This window comes from Palaemon carinicauda, chromosome 19 (genome assembly GCF_036898095.1).
Source record: "Palaemon carinicauda isolate YSFRI2023 chromosome 19, ASM3689809v2, whole genome shotgun sequence".
Lineage (NCBI taxonomy): Eukaryota > Metazoa > Arthropoda > Malacostraca > Decapoda > Palaemonidae > Palaemon > Palaemon carinicauda.
In genome coordinates, this window is record NC_090743.1 from 118,411,091 (window position 1) to 118,432,599 (window position 21,509).

General features: G+C 43.3%; 1 protein-coding gene across 1 annotated transcript in view; it reads left to right on the forward strand.

Moving 5' to 3' along the window:
* The window catches only part of LOC137658773 (transmembrane and coiled-coil domain-containing protein 4-like), a 41,935-nt gene that overhangs the window by 212 nt on the left and 20,214 nt on the right, over positions 1-21,509 (forward strand). The window contains exons 2-7 of the mRNA XM_068393794.1: positions 499-659; positions 1,859-1,939; positions 16,088-16,254; positions 17,193-17,310; positions 18,058-18,260; positions 18,504-18,600. Of these exons, the coding sequence (XP_068249895.1) occupies positions 499-659; positions 1,859-1,939; positions 16,088-16,254; positions 17,193-17,310; positions 18,058-18,260; positions 18,504-18,600 (827 nt within the window). The remainder of the gene's footprint in view (positions 1-498; positions 660-1,858; positions 1,940-16,087; positions 16,255-17,192; positions 17,311-18,057; positions 18,261-18,503; positions 18,601-21,509) is intronic.

A 21,509-nucleotide genomic window follows, 5' to 3' on the forward strand; every position in this document is an offset into this window, starting at 1 on the left:
TTCTTAAAGAGATTCTAAAGCCCCGAGCTCATCTCTCTCTCTCTCTCTCTCTCTCTCTCTCTCTCTCTCTCTCTCTCTCTCTCTCTCTCCCTCTAACAGGTTACAATTATCTATGCCCTTGAAGATATACAGTCCCGAGTTGAAAGACAATCACTGTTTCAGGTATTATTTTGGATCGAGACAACAACGATATCTTTAAATTTTCATTTTTTTTAATTACAAAATCTTAGAGGTTAAGAAAGCGTCATGTGTAATTCTTGAATTTACTATCAAAATATACTACACTATAACTCATCTTTGAACGTATTTAGGCAAATTGGTAATTTCTTTGGCGACCTTTGAAAAACAGCATTTTCATATCCATCTTTTCAAACTTTCATGAATTTTAAACCTAAGGCAATCTCATAACTGTGTGGACGTTTGTGCTTGTTTTCATATATTTGATCATAAAATTATCGTTATTATTATTATCATTATTATTATTATTATTATTTCCAGGGAGGAGGAGTTAGAACAGTCCAAGCGTAATCGCTTCAAAAAAATCAGGCGTTACACGGCTATTGGTCTGGCTACCTTGGGAGGAGGTGCTGTCCTTGGATTGACTGGGGGTCTTGCAGCCCCGTTCATTGGTGCTGGATTAGGAACAATCATTGGGGCAGGTAGGTGTTCCATTTAAACAGCAAATGAATTATAAGTGGAAATTGATATCCCATTTTTAGTGGACCTATCTAAATGGGTAGAACATGAGGATTTCTGCGATGGAAAAGTGCTGCGAGAGATACAATATGTGGAGATTTATATCCGTCCCTTTATTGAGGAGAAATTGAAAGGGTCGTAGATTTAGCCTCACATTAAAACAGTCACTGAAGATCTTTTATTTTTTCTTTTATAAAAATAACTAGAAATTACCCCATTTTACTATATACTGTGAAGAGGACCAATGTGTATTGGTTGAGATATAGTGACTTATTTCCATTTTTTGTTTCTTTTATGGGCCTTTTTGAAGAAATATGTATATATATATATATATATATATATATATATATATATTTATATATATATATATATACATATATATATATAATTTATATATATATATATATATATATATATATATATATATATATATATGTATGCATATATATACAGTATATATATAAATTATATATATATATATATATATATATATATGATTTATATATATACACTATATAATTTATATATATATATATATATATATATATATATATATATATATATATTTATATATATATACATTATATATATATATATATATATATATATATATATATACAATATATATATATATATATATATATATATATATGTATATATATATATATATGTATATATATATATATATATATATATATATACAGTATATATATAGGGAAATCTGAATTTTCTTTCATTCACGTAGGGGTAAACCAAGGGATCCAGAGAAACTTACTTACTTATCAAAATATGTCTCAGTCTGATGTATTTGATTAATTTTCAAGACAATTAAATAGTCCGTGTTTTGTTATACCGTTTTATACATTTCATATACTGTTATGCACTGTTTTTGTAGGGACTTATAAGCTATTATTTGCTGATCATGATATATACATAAAAAATCTGTAGTCAGTAACTCTTAGAACTACAAATTATAAACAATCTGTAATGCCCTTATATGCATTACTGTATATGGTACTATATTAGCCTCTAAATTATCAATGTATTTGCTAATTGTTCATTACTCTTGGATTTCATAAAACCATTGAACAATAACAGATAAAATTTGAAATATTGAAATTAATCCCCATAAACATGTATTTGACCATCTTTGGTATTCCAGGGGGTGCTGCTGCCATCTCTTCAACGGCTGGGATAGCGGTCGTTGGGTCCATGTTTGGTGTGGCTGGTGCTGGACTTACAGGTAAGAACTCTGTGTAAGGCTAATGTATTGCACAACCTAGATTATGGGGAGTTTAACTGTACTGAATACTATAGTGTATGTTCGTTATTAGATAGGGTTCAGTAAGCTACAGTTATTATTGACATATTATTATTACTAGCTAAGCTACAACCCTAGTTGGAGAAGCAGGATGCTATAAGCCCAAGGGCTCCAACAAGGAAAAGTAGCCCAGTGAGGAAAGGAAATAAGGAAGAAAATAAGTTATATGAGATGTAATAAACAATTAAAATGAAATATGTTAAAAACAGTAACAACATTATAACAGATCTTTCATATATATCCTGTTCAACATAAAAACATTTGCTGCGAGTTTGAACTTTTGAAGTTCTACCGATTCAACTACCCGATAAGGAAGATCATTCCACAACTTGGTCATAGCTGAAATAGAACTTCTAAAATACAGTGTAGTATTGAGCCTCATGATGGAGAAAGCCTGACTATTAGAATTAACTACATGCCTAATATTACGAACAGGACGGAATGGAAATGGGAATGATCAGTCATAAAGCTCCTTAAGTAAGCAACGGGTTTATTTATCTTGGGCTGTACTGTGTATGTGGATTACACAACTTAATTGGGAATCCAAAGTTCATGTTATCAGAATAAAATTTGTTTGCACTAGGCCATTAAAAATTGTCACTGAATAATGTGGAAGGTGAAATGTTTCTTTGGGTCAATCTTGGGATAATTTTGTAAACTTTATATTCTAACAGATGAACAACTCTGATATAATTTCTTAGCACCTTTTGAATGATCAAATGAAAGGTCTATGGTAGTCTTTTTGGGCTCAAGCCATGGCGTCCTGATGGAAGGTTCCTTTTTGGTAGCTTCCTTGGGTAAATAACTACTAAGATATTCCCAGAGAATTTAACCACAGGTTATCACAGAATTCTAACTTCTGGAGCGAGTATCCTAAAGGTTTCCCTTTTAAGACATCGTATATCAACAGGGGACGCATGTATTAACACGCCACATAGCTATCTACACCCCGAACAGAGTTAATGCTTCGGTGTGTAAGGGCTGAGAATAGCTGGGAGCCGTTCCATAGCTAATCTCATCCGTGGCTACTTCTGGTACTCGAGACGTAAACAAACGGGCGCCATTGCTTAAATGACGTCACGACCGTCTTCATCCTTTGTTCAGTAGCTCGCCCTACTTAGACGGATTTTCCCTGTGCCTTACTTATCGCTTTGCATCTACGTTATGTCGCTACCTTCGGCCTCGCCTTCTTCTGGAAAGTTGAGTACAAGGTTCCAGTATTGTTTAGTTAAGCTCTGACCGTAAAGTAAATATTACTTTCCGAGATATTTGGTGTTTTGTGGCAGAGCTGTGCCTCTACCGGACCCGCCATTTTATGGCGTCGTTGTTGTTATGCATGCCTTATTTAGTTAGCCACAACAACGCTTCCGGCCTTATTTACTAATCGATAACATTAGTTTATTTAGTCTTCATAGCTAGGAACTTTTATATCGTGTTTTGACACTTTTTATCGGTCATCGATTGACCTCATACCAGTAGGCTACTATAGCCCCCAGGCCAGAGCGCCTATATATCAGTGTTCATGCATGATTTTATTAGTGATCCTAGGCTAAGTTATGAAGATAGTGGCATTATTTTACAATACTTTCGACTGTGATGCAAGTGTTTTTCGCCTTCAGGGACCATATAGGGGATAGGTTAGTTAGTGTCCCTTCCTAACCTAACCTACTTGTAGGACCCCTATATGCTTCCTTCATCCCCCTGCCCTTGGCATTCCCTCTGTTTAGCCTTGATTCCCTTACTAAGTAAAGGGATCAAGCGCCTAACGGAGTATATTATCGCCTCTCAGTCCTCCCTAAGGGAATGAACCCCCCTTAGGGTTGCGTCCGAGAGTGAGGAACGGCTAGCCCTTCCTCTATGGCTAGAACTAGTCTATGACTGTCCTGCGATAGCGATATGTCTTCTATCTTTCCTAGTTCAGGGCCTTTAGCCCTGCTCTAGGTTAGGTTTTGGAAAGGTTATTCTGTCCCCTGCTGAAACTGTACCCATGCACCGTTTCAGCCAGGGTGCCTTATCTTAGGTTAGGGAGTGTCCTCCCTTTCCCTAGTGGCCGCTCTGGTACAGAACCCCTTCCATGGAAGACTCTTCTCTTCTCCCCTCCCCACCTATCTCTTGTATAGCCTAGCCTACACTTAGGTTAGTCTATACCCATCTGTCCCCTGTCCTACAACTCCTCCTTAGGGTGGAGTGATAGGGCTACCTTGAGCTTCTGTGTGCAGTCCGCTCTGGTACATATACCCTTCATAGTGTCCTATGGGGTTAGCCACTGGATGTGTTCTGTATGTAGAGGTCTCCCCCTCTTTGGGTGTCCCCTAGCCCTCCCTTGGGCTACCCTAGCTCCCGGTCCTCTGAGACCCCTGCTTCTGGGGGATAGAGCCAGCCTCTATCATGGGTACACCCTCTCAGGGGGGGATGTCTGGGAGTCCATGACTGGACTTCTTACATCCCTCCCCCTGTCTCTCTCACTATCCGGGTGCCGGTCCCTTGCCGCCTCCACTGTCGGCGATACCCGCCTCCTACCTTGGTGACTCTCCCCTTACCCTCATGCCGCCAGCCCCCCGCGTGCCGGGGGACTGCCGACCACCGCCGGCTTCCTGCCGATGGCTCTCCTCCTTCCTCCTAGCTTCGCCGTCCGCCTGCCGGTCGGCCACCGGAGTGCCGGCATCCATTGCCGGCAACCTGGTTCCGCTATAACCATCCTTGTCCCAGTCACCAATCCGGCATCCTCCGACTGCCGGAGCCGCCGTTGTGCCGGCGGACGCCACCCTGGTATTACTCTTGACTTATATATTGTCTGTTCTAATGCCAGAAACTCTGCTGGAGCGGCCTCCGGCGTGCCGGAGGTCTGCCGGAACCCCCCGGAGGCGTCAAGACTACTTGCACCCCCTTCTACAAGCTATCATATGAATACTGATAGCCCTACACTGCAAACAGATGGCCTGTTTACGCTATTAGATCAGTGCCTTGGTACTGTTCTATTAGTAATCATGCTGTCTCTTTGCATTCTTCAAAATTCCAGCATGCTGCGTGTATCTTAGCGCGGCTGGTTGCCGGAAGCAGTTACCCTAAGGGACCTGTTAGCCCCTAATTTGGGACTGAGTGGCCTCGGTCCCAAACTTATCCTTGGCATTTTCCATGGAATTCCATTGCCCTATGGACTTCTAAGAAATACTATCCTGTGCCTTCGGCCATCTCGGATTATCCAAGGATAAAGCTTGCGGTAGCCAGCCGGGCGGGATGCATGGAGTATGTTTTCTTTACTACTTCAATCTCTATGCATCACACCCTTCATTAAGTTAAAATTATTGATTAATATTAACTTAGATTAAGAGCCATTCTTATGACTCCCCCCATACTCATTTTCTCTTTCTTCCACAGGAGGAGCAGATGAAGTGTGACTTCGACTTCTGCGCTGTGAAACGCCCGCACTTCTACGGGCATACGGCTTGCAGGACTCACGCCCCTTGTGCTAACAAGAAAGGGGATTTGAAATTCTGGGACCCGCTGAACTGTACGGTCTGCCAGGCTCACATAGCTGATGGCTTCCATAACTCTCCCTCAGCGGAGATCAGGGACATTGCTCGAGAGAAGCTACGCAAATGGGTGCGTGGCTTCCAGAAGAATGCCACCGGACCGTACCTGGCCACTGAAGAATTGAGGTCACTTCTGTTCCCAAAGGCCTCCCCTGATTCTGTGGTGCCCAAGGATTTGATCCCCACTGTCCAAATTACGGTGGAACCTGATGTAGTCATGGCCCAGTCCATGCACGATTGCCGCCTAGATTCCGATGATGACGAACACATGTCGGATGTCTCGGAGGGTACGGAGAAGACCCTCATGGCTCAAGGAGCTGAAGATGACGAAGACCAGGTGGAATACGCCGAGTCGGAGCAAGAGGTCGCTCCTCCTTCCATCTCCGCCCCTACTCCTACACCGACGGAAGTGTCTCTCCCGTCTACCTCCACGACCCCGGAACCCTCTTCATCCACTCAGGAAATGATCCGGTTGATTAGAGCCGTCATGGACGACAAGTTAAAGGAGAATCAGGAGTTCATCAGGTCCATGATGGGACCCAAAGAACCGAAGAAGATCTCGGTTAAGGATCTCCCCGCTTGCTCTCATGCCAACCCATGGAGGTATGCTGAGCATATGGTTATAGCGACCGGCAGAATCTTTGTCAGCGACAAGATCGGCTCGGTCCCCCTGGAAGATGTGGAATTCTTCCCCAATTTTGAGGCCTACCCGGACTGTTACGTCCGACTTCGCTCTGAACCTGCCTCTAAAGAAGAGACCGAACCGAAAGAAGAGATAGTGTTCGATCTCGCGAAGGCCCAGGCTATGCTAGCCAACACGTTCAAGAGTAGGGGTTTTACCTGCTCTAAGCTTCCGGCCCTGAGCAAGAAGCACCCTACCTACGTCGCACCTGAAAATGCGGTACTTCCATTCATGGAAAAGGCCTTCGCTGCGTGCCTTAAAGCTGTGGAAGAGGGGAAAGCCTGCCCTGCACTGGAGGAGTGCAGACCCTTCTCCATAGTTACTCCCCCTGACGCTCGACACTGGAAGGACATCCAGCATACTTTCGTCGTGGGAAAGCTAGATCCTGACGTCGCCGGACGTCAGTTTAATGAAGACCTCCCGAAACTTAACGATCACCTCCTTCGTCGGGAATAAGATACGAAGGAGAGGCTCGCAGCATCTATGTCCCACCAGGTCCAACTTGACATTATGGCCTGTGACACCAGAGTACCAGACCACTACATGGTACTTGCCAAATCCCACATGGCAACCCTGGTGAAGGACATGTACCACTTCATGAAGGCTCGGAGAGCCTGTCGTGAATTCGTGTTCGCAGGTGCCACTGTGAAACACGAACTCCGGAGGCTGATTTCCTCCAACATCTGGGGCAAACACCTCTTTCCTTCTGACCTTGTGAAGGAGATCACCGACAAAGCCGCCACGGAGAATAGGAACCTTCTCCACAAGTGGGGCATGTCAAAGAAGAGGAAATCCTCTCAGGAAAGCTAGATCCTGACGTCGCCGGACGTCAGTTTAATGAAGACCTCCCGAAACTTAACGATCACCTCCTTCGTCGGGAATAAGATACGAAGGAGAGGCTCGCAGCATCTATGTCCCACCAGGTCCAACTTGACATTATGGCCTGTGACACCAGAGTACCAGACCACTACATGGTACTTGCCAAATCCCACATGGCAACCCTGGTGAAGGACATGTACCACTTCATGAAGGCTCGGAGAGCCTGTCGTGAATTCGTGTTCGCAGGTGCCAATGTGAAACACGAACTCCGGAGGCTGATTTCCTCCAACATCTGGGGCAAACACCTCTTTCCTTCTGACCTTGTGAAGGAGATCACCGACAAAGCCGCCACGGAGAATAGGAACCTTCTCCACAAGTGGGGCATGTCAAAGAAGAGGAAATCCTCTCAGGACGACGGACCTCAACCTAAGAGGAAATCTTCGAAACAGAAACCCCAGCAACGTCAACCAAGACGTCAGTTTCCGGGACCCGCTACCTCCCAAGTGGCAGCTCAGCCACAACAGACCTTTCAACTGGTCACCCAACCGGTGTTGTCACAGTCACCGGTCTTCACCCCTGCTTTCGAGCAACAGACAACTACCTTTCGTCCCAAAGGTAGAGGCTCAAACAGAGGTGCAGGCAGAGACGCGTCTCGCCGTCCCTCCAGAGGCAGAGGAGGAAAGGGAGCTAGCGGCCGAGGCAGCAAGCCCTCGGGACACCAGAAGCAATGAAGTGCTTCCGGTGGGAGGAAGACTCCGCCAATTCCAGGATCGTTGGACCTTCGATCCCTGGGCACACAGCATCGTCAAGAAGGGTCTAGGCTGGAGTTGGACTCAACCACCCCCAACATTCCAGCAGTTCTTCCAACAATCAACCCCCCTTCTGGAAGAATATGTCCTAGATCTCTTGAACAAGAAGGTGATAAGGAAGGTAAAGTCCACCAGGTTCCAAGGAAGACTGTTTTGTGTCCCCAAGAAAGACTCCGACAAACTCAGAGTCATTCTGGACTTATCCCCCCTCAACAAGTTCATAGCGAACGACAAGTTCAAGATGCTGACTCTTCAACAAATAAGGACCCTTCTGCCTCGAGGTTCCTACACGGTCTCCATAGACCTGGCGGATGCCTACTGGCACGTTCCAATGAACCATCACGCTTCCTCCTACCTAGGATTTCGACTCCAAAGGAAAAGCTACGCCTTCAGGGCCATGCCCTTCGGCCTCAATGTGGCCCCTCGGATCTTCACAAAGCTGGCGGACGCCATAGTACAACAGCTCCGCCTCCGAAACGTCCAGGTGATGGCCTACCTCGACGACTGGCTAGTTTGGGCTCCATCGCCCGAGGATTGTGTAAAATCCTGCAACAAAGTCACCCAGTACCTAGAACACCTGGGATTCAAGATAAACGAGAAGAAATCTCACCTCTCTCCAGCTCAGAAGTTCCAGTGGTTAGGAATCCAATGGAACCTTCAGTCACACCGCCTTTCCATCCCCCAGAAGAAAAGGAAGGAAATAGCAGGGTCTGTCAAGCGACTACTAAAATCCAAACGGATTTCAAGACGCCAGCAGGAACGAGTTCTAGGCTCTCTACAGTTCGCCTCAGTAACAAACCCAGTGCTTCGTGCACAGCTAAAGGATGCCGCGGGAGTCTGGAGACGTTCTGCATCCATCGCTCGAAGAGACCTCAAGAGACGGCTCCCAAACAGACTTCGACTTCTCCTCAAGCCGTGGTCGGAAGCAAAGGCCCTGAAAAGGTCCATTCCTCTTCAACACCCACCTCCATCACTCAACATCCACACGGACGCTTCGCTGGAGGGTTGGGGAGGTCACTCCCACCAAAAACAGGCTCAAGGCACCTGGTCTCCCCTGTTCAAGACGTTCCACATCAACATCTTGGAGGCCATGGCGGTCCTTCTAACTCTGAAGAAACTATCCCCGCCTCCCTCGATCCACATTCGTCTAACCCTAGACAACTCGGTGGTAGTTCGATGTCTCAATCGCCAAGGCTCAAGATCGCCCCAGATAAATCAGGTGCTTCTCCCAATCTTCCGTCTGGCAGAGAAGAAGAAGTGGCACCTGTCTGCAGTTCACCTACAAGGATTCCGCAACGTGACAGCGGATGCTCTATCTCGAACAAACCCGATAGAGTCGGAATGGTCTCTAGACGCAAGATCATTCTCCTTCATCTCTCACCAAGTCCCAGAACTTCAGATAGATCTCTTCGCAACGAGCGACAACAATCAACTTCCTCGGTATGTGGCCCCGTACGAGGACCCCAAGGCAGAAGCAGTGGATGCCATGTCACTGGACTGGAACAGATGGTCCAAGATCTACCTGTTCCCTCCCACCAACCTTCTGCTGAAAGTCCTCTCTAAACTGAGAACCTTCAAAGGGACAGCGGCCCTAGTGGCTCCCAAGTGGCCCCGGAGCAACTGGTACCCCCTGGTCCTGGAGCTGCAGCCCAAGCTGATCCCTCTCCCGGGCCCAGTTCTCTCCCAACAAGTACAGAAGTCGACTGTCTTCGCTTCATCATCGAAAATCAAGGACCTTCATCTCATGATTTTCTCTCCCTAGCCGCAAAGAAGAGGTTTGGGATCTCGAAGAAAAGTCTAGACTTCCTCGAGGAATACAAGACCGAATCCACAAGACGGCAATACGAATCATCCTGGAGAAAATGGGTCTCTTTCGTCAAGACAAAAAATCCTAAAGAAATCACAATTGATTTCTGCATGTCCTTCTTCATTCACCTTCATGGACAAGGATTAGCAGCCAATACGATTTCAACCTGCAAATCGGCCTTGACCAGACCAATTCTGTATGCCTTCCAAATTGATCTGTCCAGCGACATCTTCAATAAACTACCGAAAGCATGTGCTCGTCTACGCCCAGCACCCCCACCGAAACCGATCTCCTGGTCATTAGACAAGGTGCTGCATTTCGCCTCCAACTTGGATAATGATTCATGCCCTCTCAAGGATCTGACTCAGAAAGTTATATTTCTCTTTGCTCTTGCTTCGGGAGCCCGAGTCAGCGAAATAGTGGCATTATCAAGAGAAGAGGGTCACATCCTGTTTACTGATACAGGAGACATTACCCTCTCCCCTGATCCGACGTTTCTCGCCAAAAATGAATTACCCACCAAAAGATGGGGTCCCTGGAGAATATGCCCCCTGAAGGAAGATGTCTCTTTATGCCCAGTAGAGAGCCTCAAGGTCTATCTTCGCAGAACTTCGAACTTTGGTGGAGGCCAACTCTTCAAAGGAGAAACATCGGGCAGCGACCTGTCACTGAAACAATTAAGAGCGAAAATCACCTACTTCATTCGCAGAGCGGATCCTGACAGTACACCCGCCGGTCATGATCCTAGGAAAGTTGCATCATCTCTGAATTTCTTTCAGAGTATGGACTTTGAAAGCCTTAAAAGCTTCACAGGCTGGAAGTCCTCGCGCGTTTTCTTTAAACATTATGCGAAACAAGTGCACGAAGTCAAACATTTTGTGGTAGCCGCAGGTAGTGTTATGAAACCTGCACCTAACTCTGCATAGAACAGTGAGTTACTTGGGACTCTAACTCTTCGGGTGCCTATGTTGACCCTCGAGCGATACATAGTGATGTCGAAAACACTTAGTGCTTTTATAACTGTTCTTATCCCAGGTGAAATGTCATAGTTGTCACACAAGTGCCGCATGCCCTGAGCATGATGTGTTTTAATCAAAGACTAACGTTCCTCGAGAACGAGTGCCTACTAATAAATTTGAAATTCCTTTTCAGATTCAAGAGCAAGTCTTTATTACTATGTACATTATAATTACTGTAAATGAACTTTACTTATTGCTGCAATTCATTTAATTTCTGCATTGTGAAATAAAATTTCTATTTTATTACCTGTGCGTCTCAATCAGCTCCTACTTACTATGAAATACATGCCTGTCATAGTTTTATTATCCCCTTTCCTTATGGTTCATGGAGAAATTAAGATACTAACTCTTAATTTATATTCACTCTGATTATGTAATGTTCCAATACGAATACTTACTCTTCATACCCTGGAGATGAAACCAACCTTCTCAGCACACAGTGTCCAACCACCACTGGTCTGCTTTCAGAATGTTCCTATACGAATGCCAAACATTCAGCTTCGTCTCCAAGTTCTTCAAGTTCTTCTATCAGGGTGAATAGCCCTTCAATACCACTTTGACGTCGGCATGGCCCGTGGGAACTTCACTGCCAAGGGGGGCAGGAAGATTCTTCCCTACGGTTCTTTACTAAGATTACTATGCTATTTTGTCAATGCCCTTGGCACTTACTAATAGGGGAAAATCTACCACGATACATTGATTCTCTGGTATTCTTCCATCAGGACGCCATGGCTTGAGCCCAAAAAACGGATTTTGAGCGAAGCGAAAAATCTATTTTTGGGTGAGATAGCCATGGCGTCCTGATGGACCCTCCCTGCTACTTCGTCCAGTTTTTAGGTCCCACCCTGCTCTACTGTATCATGGTGATCGGCAAGCAACTGGCTTCAGGATGAAGACGGTCGTGACGTCATTTAAGCAATGGCGCCCGTTTGTTTACGTCTCGAGTACCAGAAGTAGCCACGGATGAGATTAGCTATGGAACGGCTCCCAGCTATTCTCAGCCCTTACACACCGAAGCATTAACTCTGTTCGGGGTGTAGATAGCTATGTGGCGCGTTAATACATGCGTCCCCTGTTGATATACGATGTCTTAAAAGGGAAACCTTTAGGATACTCGCTCCAGAAGTTAGAATTCTGTGATAACCTGTAGTTAAATTCTCTGGGAATATCTTAGTAGTTATTTACCCAAGGAAGCTACCAAAAAGGAACCTTCCATCAGGACGCCATGGCTATCTCACCCAAAAATAGATTTTTCGCTTCGCTCAAAATCCGTTTTTTTTTTTCTTTTTGTCTTGGACTAATCAATCCAATATCATAAATACTATAATGGAATAAGGCTTTAAAAGACTTTTTGAGGATGACAGGTAATTATACCAAAGGCTAGTATAGTTGAAAGTGTTTTTCACAAAGCTGTATGGTAAGTTGTTGGGTTTGATTGACTGAGCCATCTATTTTGAAAATTGATAAGGAAAGAAACATTTTCATCTGGTTTTCCAATTTATGTAGTTGATTTTTTACTACGTTTCCAAATAATTGATATTAGATACTGTAGATATATGATGATATTGTTCATCAGGTATATCATAGTCTATTTTAACTGCATGTTTTGTTCTCGTAATCTTTTGGAATTAGGATATTTTAAAGAGATTTGTCGTGTACAATATTTGTAAAATGTCATTTGCTATTCATGAAAACCAAGATTTTGTGTTGGTGAAGGGTTATATCTTAGCCGCTAAACCATAGAAATCCCCAGTACTAGATGCATTTCTATCCATGGATTATTAAAACTGCGAAAAAAACGCCCACAAAAATCAACCGCACTGTAGCCACCAGCTGTGTTCAAAGGAATGAGAAGCGGGACTGTTTAGGAGCACTGAAAGGTGATAGGATGTGTAACGGCTCCTTGCTTAGTTGACTAGACTGGGTAAGGTCTGTTTGGGGTGCAGATATCTATGGTTATCTTAGGATACGTCCCTGATTATACACGATATCTTCGGATAGTCGTTTCTGGGGGTTGGAACCCAGTGATACCTGATGGTAATTCTCTTGTAATATCAATCGCAGAAATATTATACTGTAGAAGTTGCCAGGAGGAACTTCCATCAGGTCGACATGACTCGAGCCCAAAAAAATATTTTTCCTATGTAAAAATCCCATAATGTTGCTTTTTATTGACTTCCTATAATGTCGGCGACCTTCCTCTATCAGATTTAAAAGTGCCCATATACTTAAATCATTACCTATATTTGATCTAGAGGAAAATGCATTTCAAGAATGGGTTCTGAAAATTGAATTGCCCCACATGATTAGACAAGGTATCCAGTCCCTAACCCCCCCCCCCTCCCCCCCATCTAGCTCCTAAAGCCCTCTCCCATTTTCTAACCCCCTTTTTCTTCTCAGTCAGGGTGATCTCACTATATTTATTGAGGTAGCTTATGTACGTAACATGAATTCCTAAAGCTATTTGTAAATAATGAAATGCTCTTGTTAAAAAGATTCATTTGATTCGTATTTTGCTTTCCTGTTATTTAGATCATTGTACCTTTCTGTTTGTATAAGTAATACAGTACTTGAAGTAATATCGGTGACACTGATAATGGCAAAGCTGAAGGCTTAAAGGTACGTAGTGGCTTCACCTTGGGTCGTACAGGAACGGAGGGACCTCGAGGAGAAGCCGTAGGTTTATCAAAGCCGTGAAAGGAAGTAGTAGAGGAAGGAGTGTGGGGTGAAAGGGGGTCCACCAACTCAACACCACCTACCTGCTCAACCATGGGTTCCTCGTCCAGACCTAGGTAGAGCTCGTCCTCCGTCACTAAAACCTCTTCCTCAGTTAGAATGGTTGCTCTAACCACTTCAATTAACGGGGCCGCTGTCTCCGGTGGAACTGCTGCAGTAGTAGAGCCTGGGAATAGGCAAGAAGCCATGTCTCCATCAAGGAGATAGGGTGCGCCAGCAGGCGCATTCCTCCCAAACCCTGACACCCAAGGCCGGAGAGTAGCTCTCGCCTCCCTGAGAGATTCATCATCAGCCTGAAAGAGGAGAGAGGGAATTAATGATGAAGCCAAAACTGAAGTCAATATATAAAGAGCAATTAATTCTTCGCAAAGGATATTAACAGGGACACTAGAACCAACTTACCTCCTCGCTCAGGAGTAGGGCTGACAGCTCATAGCAGAGCGTGCATGACTCCGGAAACCATATCGTATAGGGGGCTTGTCCCGGTTCCCGAGAGAAGGATATGGCGCAATGGGCATGGGCCCGGCATAGATCATGGCCCATGGGATCAGTAAAGGCAGCGGAGCAGCCCCTGGCAGTGCAGCGGACTTTCTGTAAAAAGAAAGAAGACATAAGTCTGGATGTTCCTTGAGATTTTTGTCATTGACTTATGAATCAGAAACACTTAAATCTTAATTAATGTGTGAGTATGGTAGTAGCTAACACCTTAATAAATTAAGAAATTATAATAGAAACCAGTAACCACGTAGCATGAATCTCTAAACTTCATCGGTATCACACTGTTAACTCCGGTTCTGGACTCCTGCTTGATCTCTGTTTTTACCGGAGGTCCGGTAGCAAAGGCCCGTCATCGTGATATCGTGACCGTCTCCGGTACGATAACATTAACCCCAATGAATGAGTTATCTCCAGTGAAGCCGGAGATACGATGAAAACGGGGGCCTTAACGGTGTAATTGTGATCAAACATGACAAAGGTTCGTGTGTAAAAGGCTTCCGCCGGAGTCCGAGTGCCGGATTTCACCGTTGCACTCCAAAAATCTGCTCCAGAACGATAACTAGTTCTCACCCAATGAGTATCCATTATAGCGGAGCATAACTCAAGGCGGAGCTAAGCATAACTCAAGGCGGAGCTAAGCATAACTCAAGGCGGAGCTAAGGGTGTCGGTATAAAACGACCCCAATTAATGACTCATACACTAACGTACCTAATAATAGTGTTAGCTATATTAACAGTAACCACATCAATAAATCGTTTATAATATTAAACGTACTATCATCAATTCTGATACTGAGAGGAGGCCTGAATAACCCGTGATCGTATAAAAACGGAGAACGGGAAATTCACCTCTCTTACTCAAAGAAAACGAGAGAAAGGATAACTCATACCTGTAGAACAGGAAACGAGCACTCTATGCTTTCACTCTCAAGGTTACATATTAAAAATTAACATCACACAATAAATAAGAAAATTAATAAAATTGATTGCTTTTCTTAGTAATAGTAATAACGAAGAATAACGACAACGTAACAAATAAACAAGGATATAGTCTAAAACGAACCCTCCAGGGTACAAATTAACAGACTAAATCGCTAAGCTTTAAATCGTTACTATGCTTTAAAACGCTATCTTAAATCGCTATTCTTCGTAGGTCCAAATTGGACTTGCAAGCAAATAAATACCATAGTAAAAATTAATAATAATTAATGATAACATAAAAGGCCATAAAACGTAAGTGATATAACCTAGCTGACAGAGTACCAGATGGGCAAAAATAACTAGAAAATTTACCGAAGCGAACATACCCAAAATGGCTGCCGATACCTCGGCAGGACAATCGCTTCCAAAACTAAAAACCACCATAATGGAAATAGAACAAATGCCCGGTACTGCCAAAAGCTGCCAAAACAAACTATGGTACTTAACATTGGTAAGGGTGAAGTAACAACGTCAGTCATGTTGAAATAACGAGAAACTCTTCGAAAAAACACTGTGCCCAAAAAAAACTCTGCTTGCTGCAAGTCCAATTACAGAAGGATGTCCTAGAGGGCGCGCGTGGTAGGTGTCGTTGGGGAGTTCAACCATGTTATCTAGGGCCTGTCACGGCCCTCCCCATTGATGAAGGGATTATCTAAATGGAAGACAACCTGTGAATAGTGGTTTACACACGCCTTTGTTTAATACACGACACCTACAAGGTGTTCGCGCGAGGGTTGTAACCTCTGCATTCCATGCTTTTATCTTTCTCTAGTATATTTGGAAGATTTATATTAGGAAAGGTATAAGGAAGGACCTTTCTCACCGGGCGTCACAGGCCTCTTCCCAGAAATAGATTTTTCCTTCGTCAAAATCCCTTTTATATCTGTACAATTGAATTGTTCTCTTCGTTTCGTGCTTTGCTAAACTTACCTTGTCTGTAGTATTTGTCTTCCTTTCCCATTACATTTTACATTATTCATTTTATATTTTGCATAAAGATTAGACCTTATGCCATTGTAATTTTGAAAATTTACAAGTACAGCCCACTCAAGGTTAGTAAAGAGGATTATAGATTATATCCTAAATCATAGCAGTGTAGTACATCGTTAAAACCTAAATATTTGGAAGTTTGAGGCATCAGAAACTGTTTTGTGCTTTCTCAGTTTTCTTCTTCTTCTTCTCCTAGGGTTTAAAATGCAAAAACGCATTGGTGATATTGAGGAGTTTGCATTTGAAAGTTTGTCGGATGGAAGCCACTTGCACATAACAATTGCTATCAGCGGATGGTTAACGAAAGAGGACCCTGCCGAATTTATGGAGCCTTGGCGAACACTCCATCATTCTCGGGAACAGGTGAGATTGTAATGTTACAAAAGTAATCTTTTTATTTGATGGGGAATTTTAACTCTTTTAGTATGTTTATTTGTATTTTATATCTGTGCATTTAGTCACAGAAGTTCCTTGCAAGTATAAAACATGTTGATGATAACAGATCATTTTTAGGTGTACAGGAACAGCTAGTCAGTAATTTTTTTTCAGCTTGGCAATTCTTTGTAATTTTGTATCACCACCGTGACTTTTAATTTGCTATTTAAGAGCTTTAAGAGATGCCAGAATTGTTACCCAAATAAGAGAAAATTCTTAGAATTGTAAATTTTAAATAAACATAAAAGTAGCATATTGTTGTATCATGATGTTCTTCATTTTCTGGTAGTGGAGGAAGAAAGAGATCAAAATGACTACAGTTTTTCAGTACCCTGTTGTTATTCCTGAGAATATGCAATACAAAATTTTTAATATTGTATCATTTTAAACTTTTATTACTTATTAACAAAACCAGAGTGCCCTTTGCTTTCTTACCATGTAACCCTCAACATTTAGGAATGTGTTTCTTTATCATGAGGAACAAAGGAGGTAGGGGTGTTTTCGGTGTTTTGCTCTGATTAGTCAGCTACACTTCTCTGAGGTTTATCTGTTCAGGTTTGCAATTATAAGAACAAATATTTATTATATACAGTGCAGTACTTTATTCAATTATGATGTGTAACCCATTATAATCTTACAAGTACTGTACATGAATTTACTTGAAGATGAACTTTGTAGTCTTACTTGATGTTGAAAACCAATTTAAAAATACTGGTAGTTGCTAATTACAGTATTTTCATTGATAAAAATCTTCAATTTTTCTGGTTCAACGAATTTATTACAAGGCTTTGTTTTCCTGTATATTAGGTGTTAAACAGAAGATTATACTACTGATGGGGGTCTTTTTTTTTTTTTTTTCTTTACAGTACGTTCTTCGTTACGAATCTACCTATTTACTAGAGCTAGGCCAGGCCATGGATTACCTTCTTCAGTTTGCTCTTTCAATGGCTGTTCAGGAAACTCTAAAATACACCATCCTTGCTGGTAAGGTCAATCTGGATATCTTCTTCTTAGTGTAATTAACCCTTTAAGCACCAACCCCTCTCCAAATTATCCAGCATTCAAGTCCCAGTCTCTATTTTTGGACAGTTTACTCAACTCATCTTAGCACCAAAACTACAAGATAAAACTTGACAACTTTTATTATCATATAGTTGAGTAAATTTCCTATCCATTGATAAATAATGTTACATATTTGTAAAATTTTCATATGCAATACATAAATAATAAAAGAACTGGCCATAAATTACGACATATGGCGCCAAAAGGAGTACTGTACTGTAGTTTTTACCAAATTTAAATTACCGGTACATCTAATGGTACTGAAAGGGTTAATGTCAGTCTCTTTAACTTGTGTTCAATAAGAGGATTTCATGAATAATTTAATGCATTTTCAAGAGGATTTTGATGCAATCTGATAGATTTTGAGTGACAATGCATATGATAAATATGGCAAAGCATTTATTAATAACACCTGTCTCTGGATTAAATGTCCCAATTAATTAAATTAATTTTTCACATTATAATAATTAATGAAAAAATTTCTGAGATCTAGACATTTGAAAATAGTGGAACACTTGGAATTCATATGATCATTTAGAGATACTGTACTTACCTTTTTCATTTACCGGGTATTAAAATAGTAGGTTCATAGAAAATATATAATTTTCCGAGCAAGTTGTTGCCCATTTGAACTTTTATCTTTGAATTATTTTATTATAAATTTCACAGGAATCATATCTGCTATCACCTGGCCTACATCACTCCTCACATTGGCCTCGATCATTGACAACCCTTGGGGCGTTTGCTGCCGAAGGTCTGCGGAAGTCGGCAGACAGCTGGCAGAAGTGCTTGTGCAAAGGCAGCATGGCAAGCGACCCGTCACCCTGATAGGCTTCTCCCTTGGGGCTAGAGTTATATATTATTGTCTTGAGGTACAACAAATATTTTAAATAACCTTTTCGTTCCATTACTCGTAGATGGGTTAATGATATTTTTCTGGTGTAATCTGATATTTTGCTCTTGAAACTGATGGAGGAAAAAGAAATACTTGTAGGCAGATTGTTTAAAATGTATTTATTAGTTTTTTAAAAAATGGTTGGAGTAAGATTTTAGTTCAGAGTGCATGGGGAATTAAGACTTTATCAGTTTATACTCAACGCAAGCATCAATTTCAGGAACTGGGTCGTCGAAAGGGAAGTGCAGGTGTCGTGCAGGATGCCATATTTCTCGGTGCACCAGTACCTGGGCACTGGAAAGACTGGAAGGAATTTCGTAAGCCAACGCTGTTCTCATTTTACAATTGAATTAACTCTTTCATTTGCCATACAGGAGAAGCTCACCAAAGAAGGGTTACTTTCCTATTCGACAGTCAGTGCTAATGTACCGTAATTATTCTCTTGAAGAATTCTTGAGCATTAAATATTGATAATTAGTAATTATATGACTACAGTATTTTGCTTTTTAGAAATTAATTCATTGCTCCAGGTGTCTGAAAGGCAATATAAACAAATTATTTGACTGCCATCTTTCAGTTCTCTAAATCTATAACAGTGATGATTGCATATGCTAAGACAAACAGAATTGGGATGATCTGTAGTGAATGAAAGGTAAATTCTTCCCTGAGCTTTGTAGCACTGTATATGCTTTTTCTTACAATATGCAATTGTTTATACAGAAAGTCATCAACTTACAAACTTAATAGGTTCTAAAAAGTTATTTGAAAGTTGAATTTTGTTAAAAATTGGCCCAAGGTAGGCTTCCTCTAACTCACATACCTATGATTTTTGGCTGGAAAAGTCAACAAATAGTACTGTTTCATATTGCTAATATTGTCATGCTTACGGCATCAAATTATATTTTTCAATATTAATCTTACCCGATGATCATGTAGCTGTCAACTCTGTTGCCCGACAGAAATCTAAGGTCGGGATACGCCAGCGATCGCTATACAGGTGGGGGTGTGTACACAACAGCGCCATCTGTCGAGCAGGTACTCAAGTACTTCTTGTCAACAAGAACTCAATTTTTCCTCTGTCGTGCCACCGGCAAGACCTACTTGGATACGCTGTTGATTCTGGAGTTGTTTTTCACGATTTTGGTGATGTATTCGCTCTAGATTTTAGCCTTCGCTATTCAGGAATCTTTATCATTAGCTTAGCAAGCTTTTTGATTAAATTTGGATTAATTGTTAACGAACTTTGCTAGATTTTGGAATTCCCCCTTGACTATTTCTACAATTCAAGATGTCTGACCAGTCTCAAGTCCCTAAGTACAGGCAGTGTAGCGTTAGGGCTTGTTCTAGGCGTCTTCCGAAGGCCTCCATAGATCCTCACACCGTTTGTTCCAATTGTAGGGGTAAATCCTGTCAATTGGAAGATCGATGTGAGGAATGCGCTGGGCTTTCGGAATTCGATTTTAACGAATTCCTTAAAAATGCACGTAGGCTAGAGAAGGATAGGATCAGGAGGAGTTCTTCTCGCTCTTTTGATTTTTCCTCTCCCCATGCCCCTCAACCTATTCCTTCCCCTGTAGTGGTGACTCCCGACCCTGCTACTAGTGCTCAGCCCTCCATGGCGGACATGATGCGTGCCATTCAGGCTCTTGGTGACAGAGTGGAGTCATTAGCTAATGACTGTAATCAGCTTTTGGCAGATGTCAAAGAGCTGAAAGCGCAAAGTGCAGTGGGAAGTGTTGTGAGTGCAAGTGAAGTGAAAAGTGTCAGTGTCAGTGTTAGTGTTGCGCATGAGGGTACATCTGTTCGTGCCAGTCGTCCTCCCAGTCCGGGACCTCTTGCAAGCTCCCAAGCCCAGGGGAGAAGCAATGTCGAAGGACCAAAGGGTTCGGTAGGCCTTGATCAGCTTACGGATGTACCCTCAGTGGTTGCGGACGTATCTGTCAGAGATCGTCCCATCCACAAACAGACGAATGAGCCCTATCATTCCTCGTCTGTGGAAGAAGTTTCGAGGTAGAAACGTTGGATCAAGGTCTCACGACCTCTCAAGCGTAAGGTCCCTTCCGAGCGAGTCCAACGGCCCAGGTGTAGCCACTGGGTCAGTTCGGACTCGCCGCAGTCTTCCGAAGACTGCACACCTCCCAAGAGAGGTAGAGTGGTTCCGCAGCAGGCAACTACTCCGTCTGTTGCCGCACCAACCACGGTAGATCCTAAGTGGTCCATGCTGCAGACTATGCAGTCTCAGCTTGCTTCCTTTATGCAGGAGTATCGTGCTGAGAAGGTTGACACGGCACCAGTTAACCTACAACCTGCCACGGTTGTGCGCTCAGCAGATACTGCGGCTGCCTGCTCCCACACTCCACCTGTGAGAGCTCCACCACCGATGCGCAGTCCACCCTGCCAGACGCATGTTCATGCTGCACCCTCCGTTGACATGCGTGAGCTACCGCATCAGCAGTGGGAAGGTGCTGCCGAGCTGCCGTGTTTTGACACAATGCGGCATGCTCCGCAACCCATGCGGCATGCTCCGCATCCCATACGGCATGCTCCGCAACCCACGGCAGTCCCTCCCACGCACCAGCACTCTGCTTTTGTTGTTGCCAGCTCGCAGACTGACCAGCAGCGGCATGATGTTGGATCCGCAGCAGCTACGCATGCACCCGTGCTGCCGGATTCAGCTTTCTGCTCCACCTTTGCCACTTCCTACTCAGCTTTCGGATGATGGGGTATCTGATGACGAAGCTGCACATTTGGACGATCCGCACTCCGACTTAGAAGGACCCAAGTCTACGCCTCCCTCCTTAGACTTTCGGAAAGTCCTTGCCTTGTTCAGGGACTTGTATCCGGAACAGTTTGTGTCTGCAACCCCTAGCTCTCCTCCCTCCGAGTTTGCTCTGGGCATGCAGTCAGCAGCTTCTGCCTTCACCAAACTTGTCCTCGCACGCTCATCCAAGAGAGCGTTGAGGGTTATGGGAGAGTGGTTGCAGTCCAAGAAGCAACTGGGAAAGACTGCTTTCATCTTTCCGCCTACCAAGCTTGCTTCCAAATCTAGCGTCTGGTATGCCACGGGAGAGGAACCCGGCTTGGGAGTTCCTGCCTCTGCCCAGGGCGACTTCTCAAGTCTGGTTGACTCTCCCCGCAGGCTGGCTATGAGACGATCTAAGATTTGCTGGTCCTTTTCTGACATGGATCATCTGTTGAAGGGAGTCTTTCGTGCTTTTGAGATCTT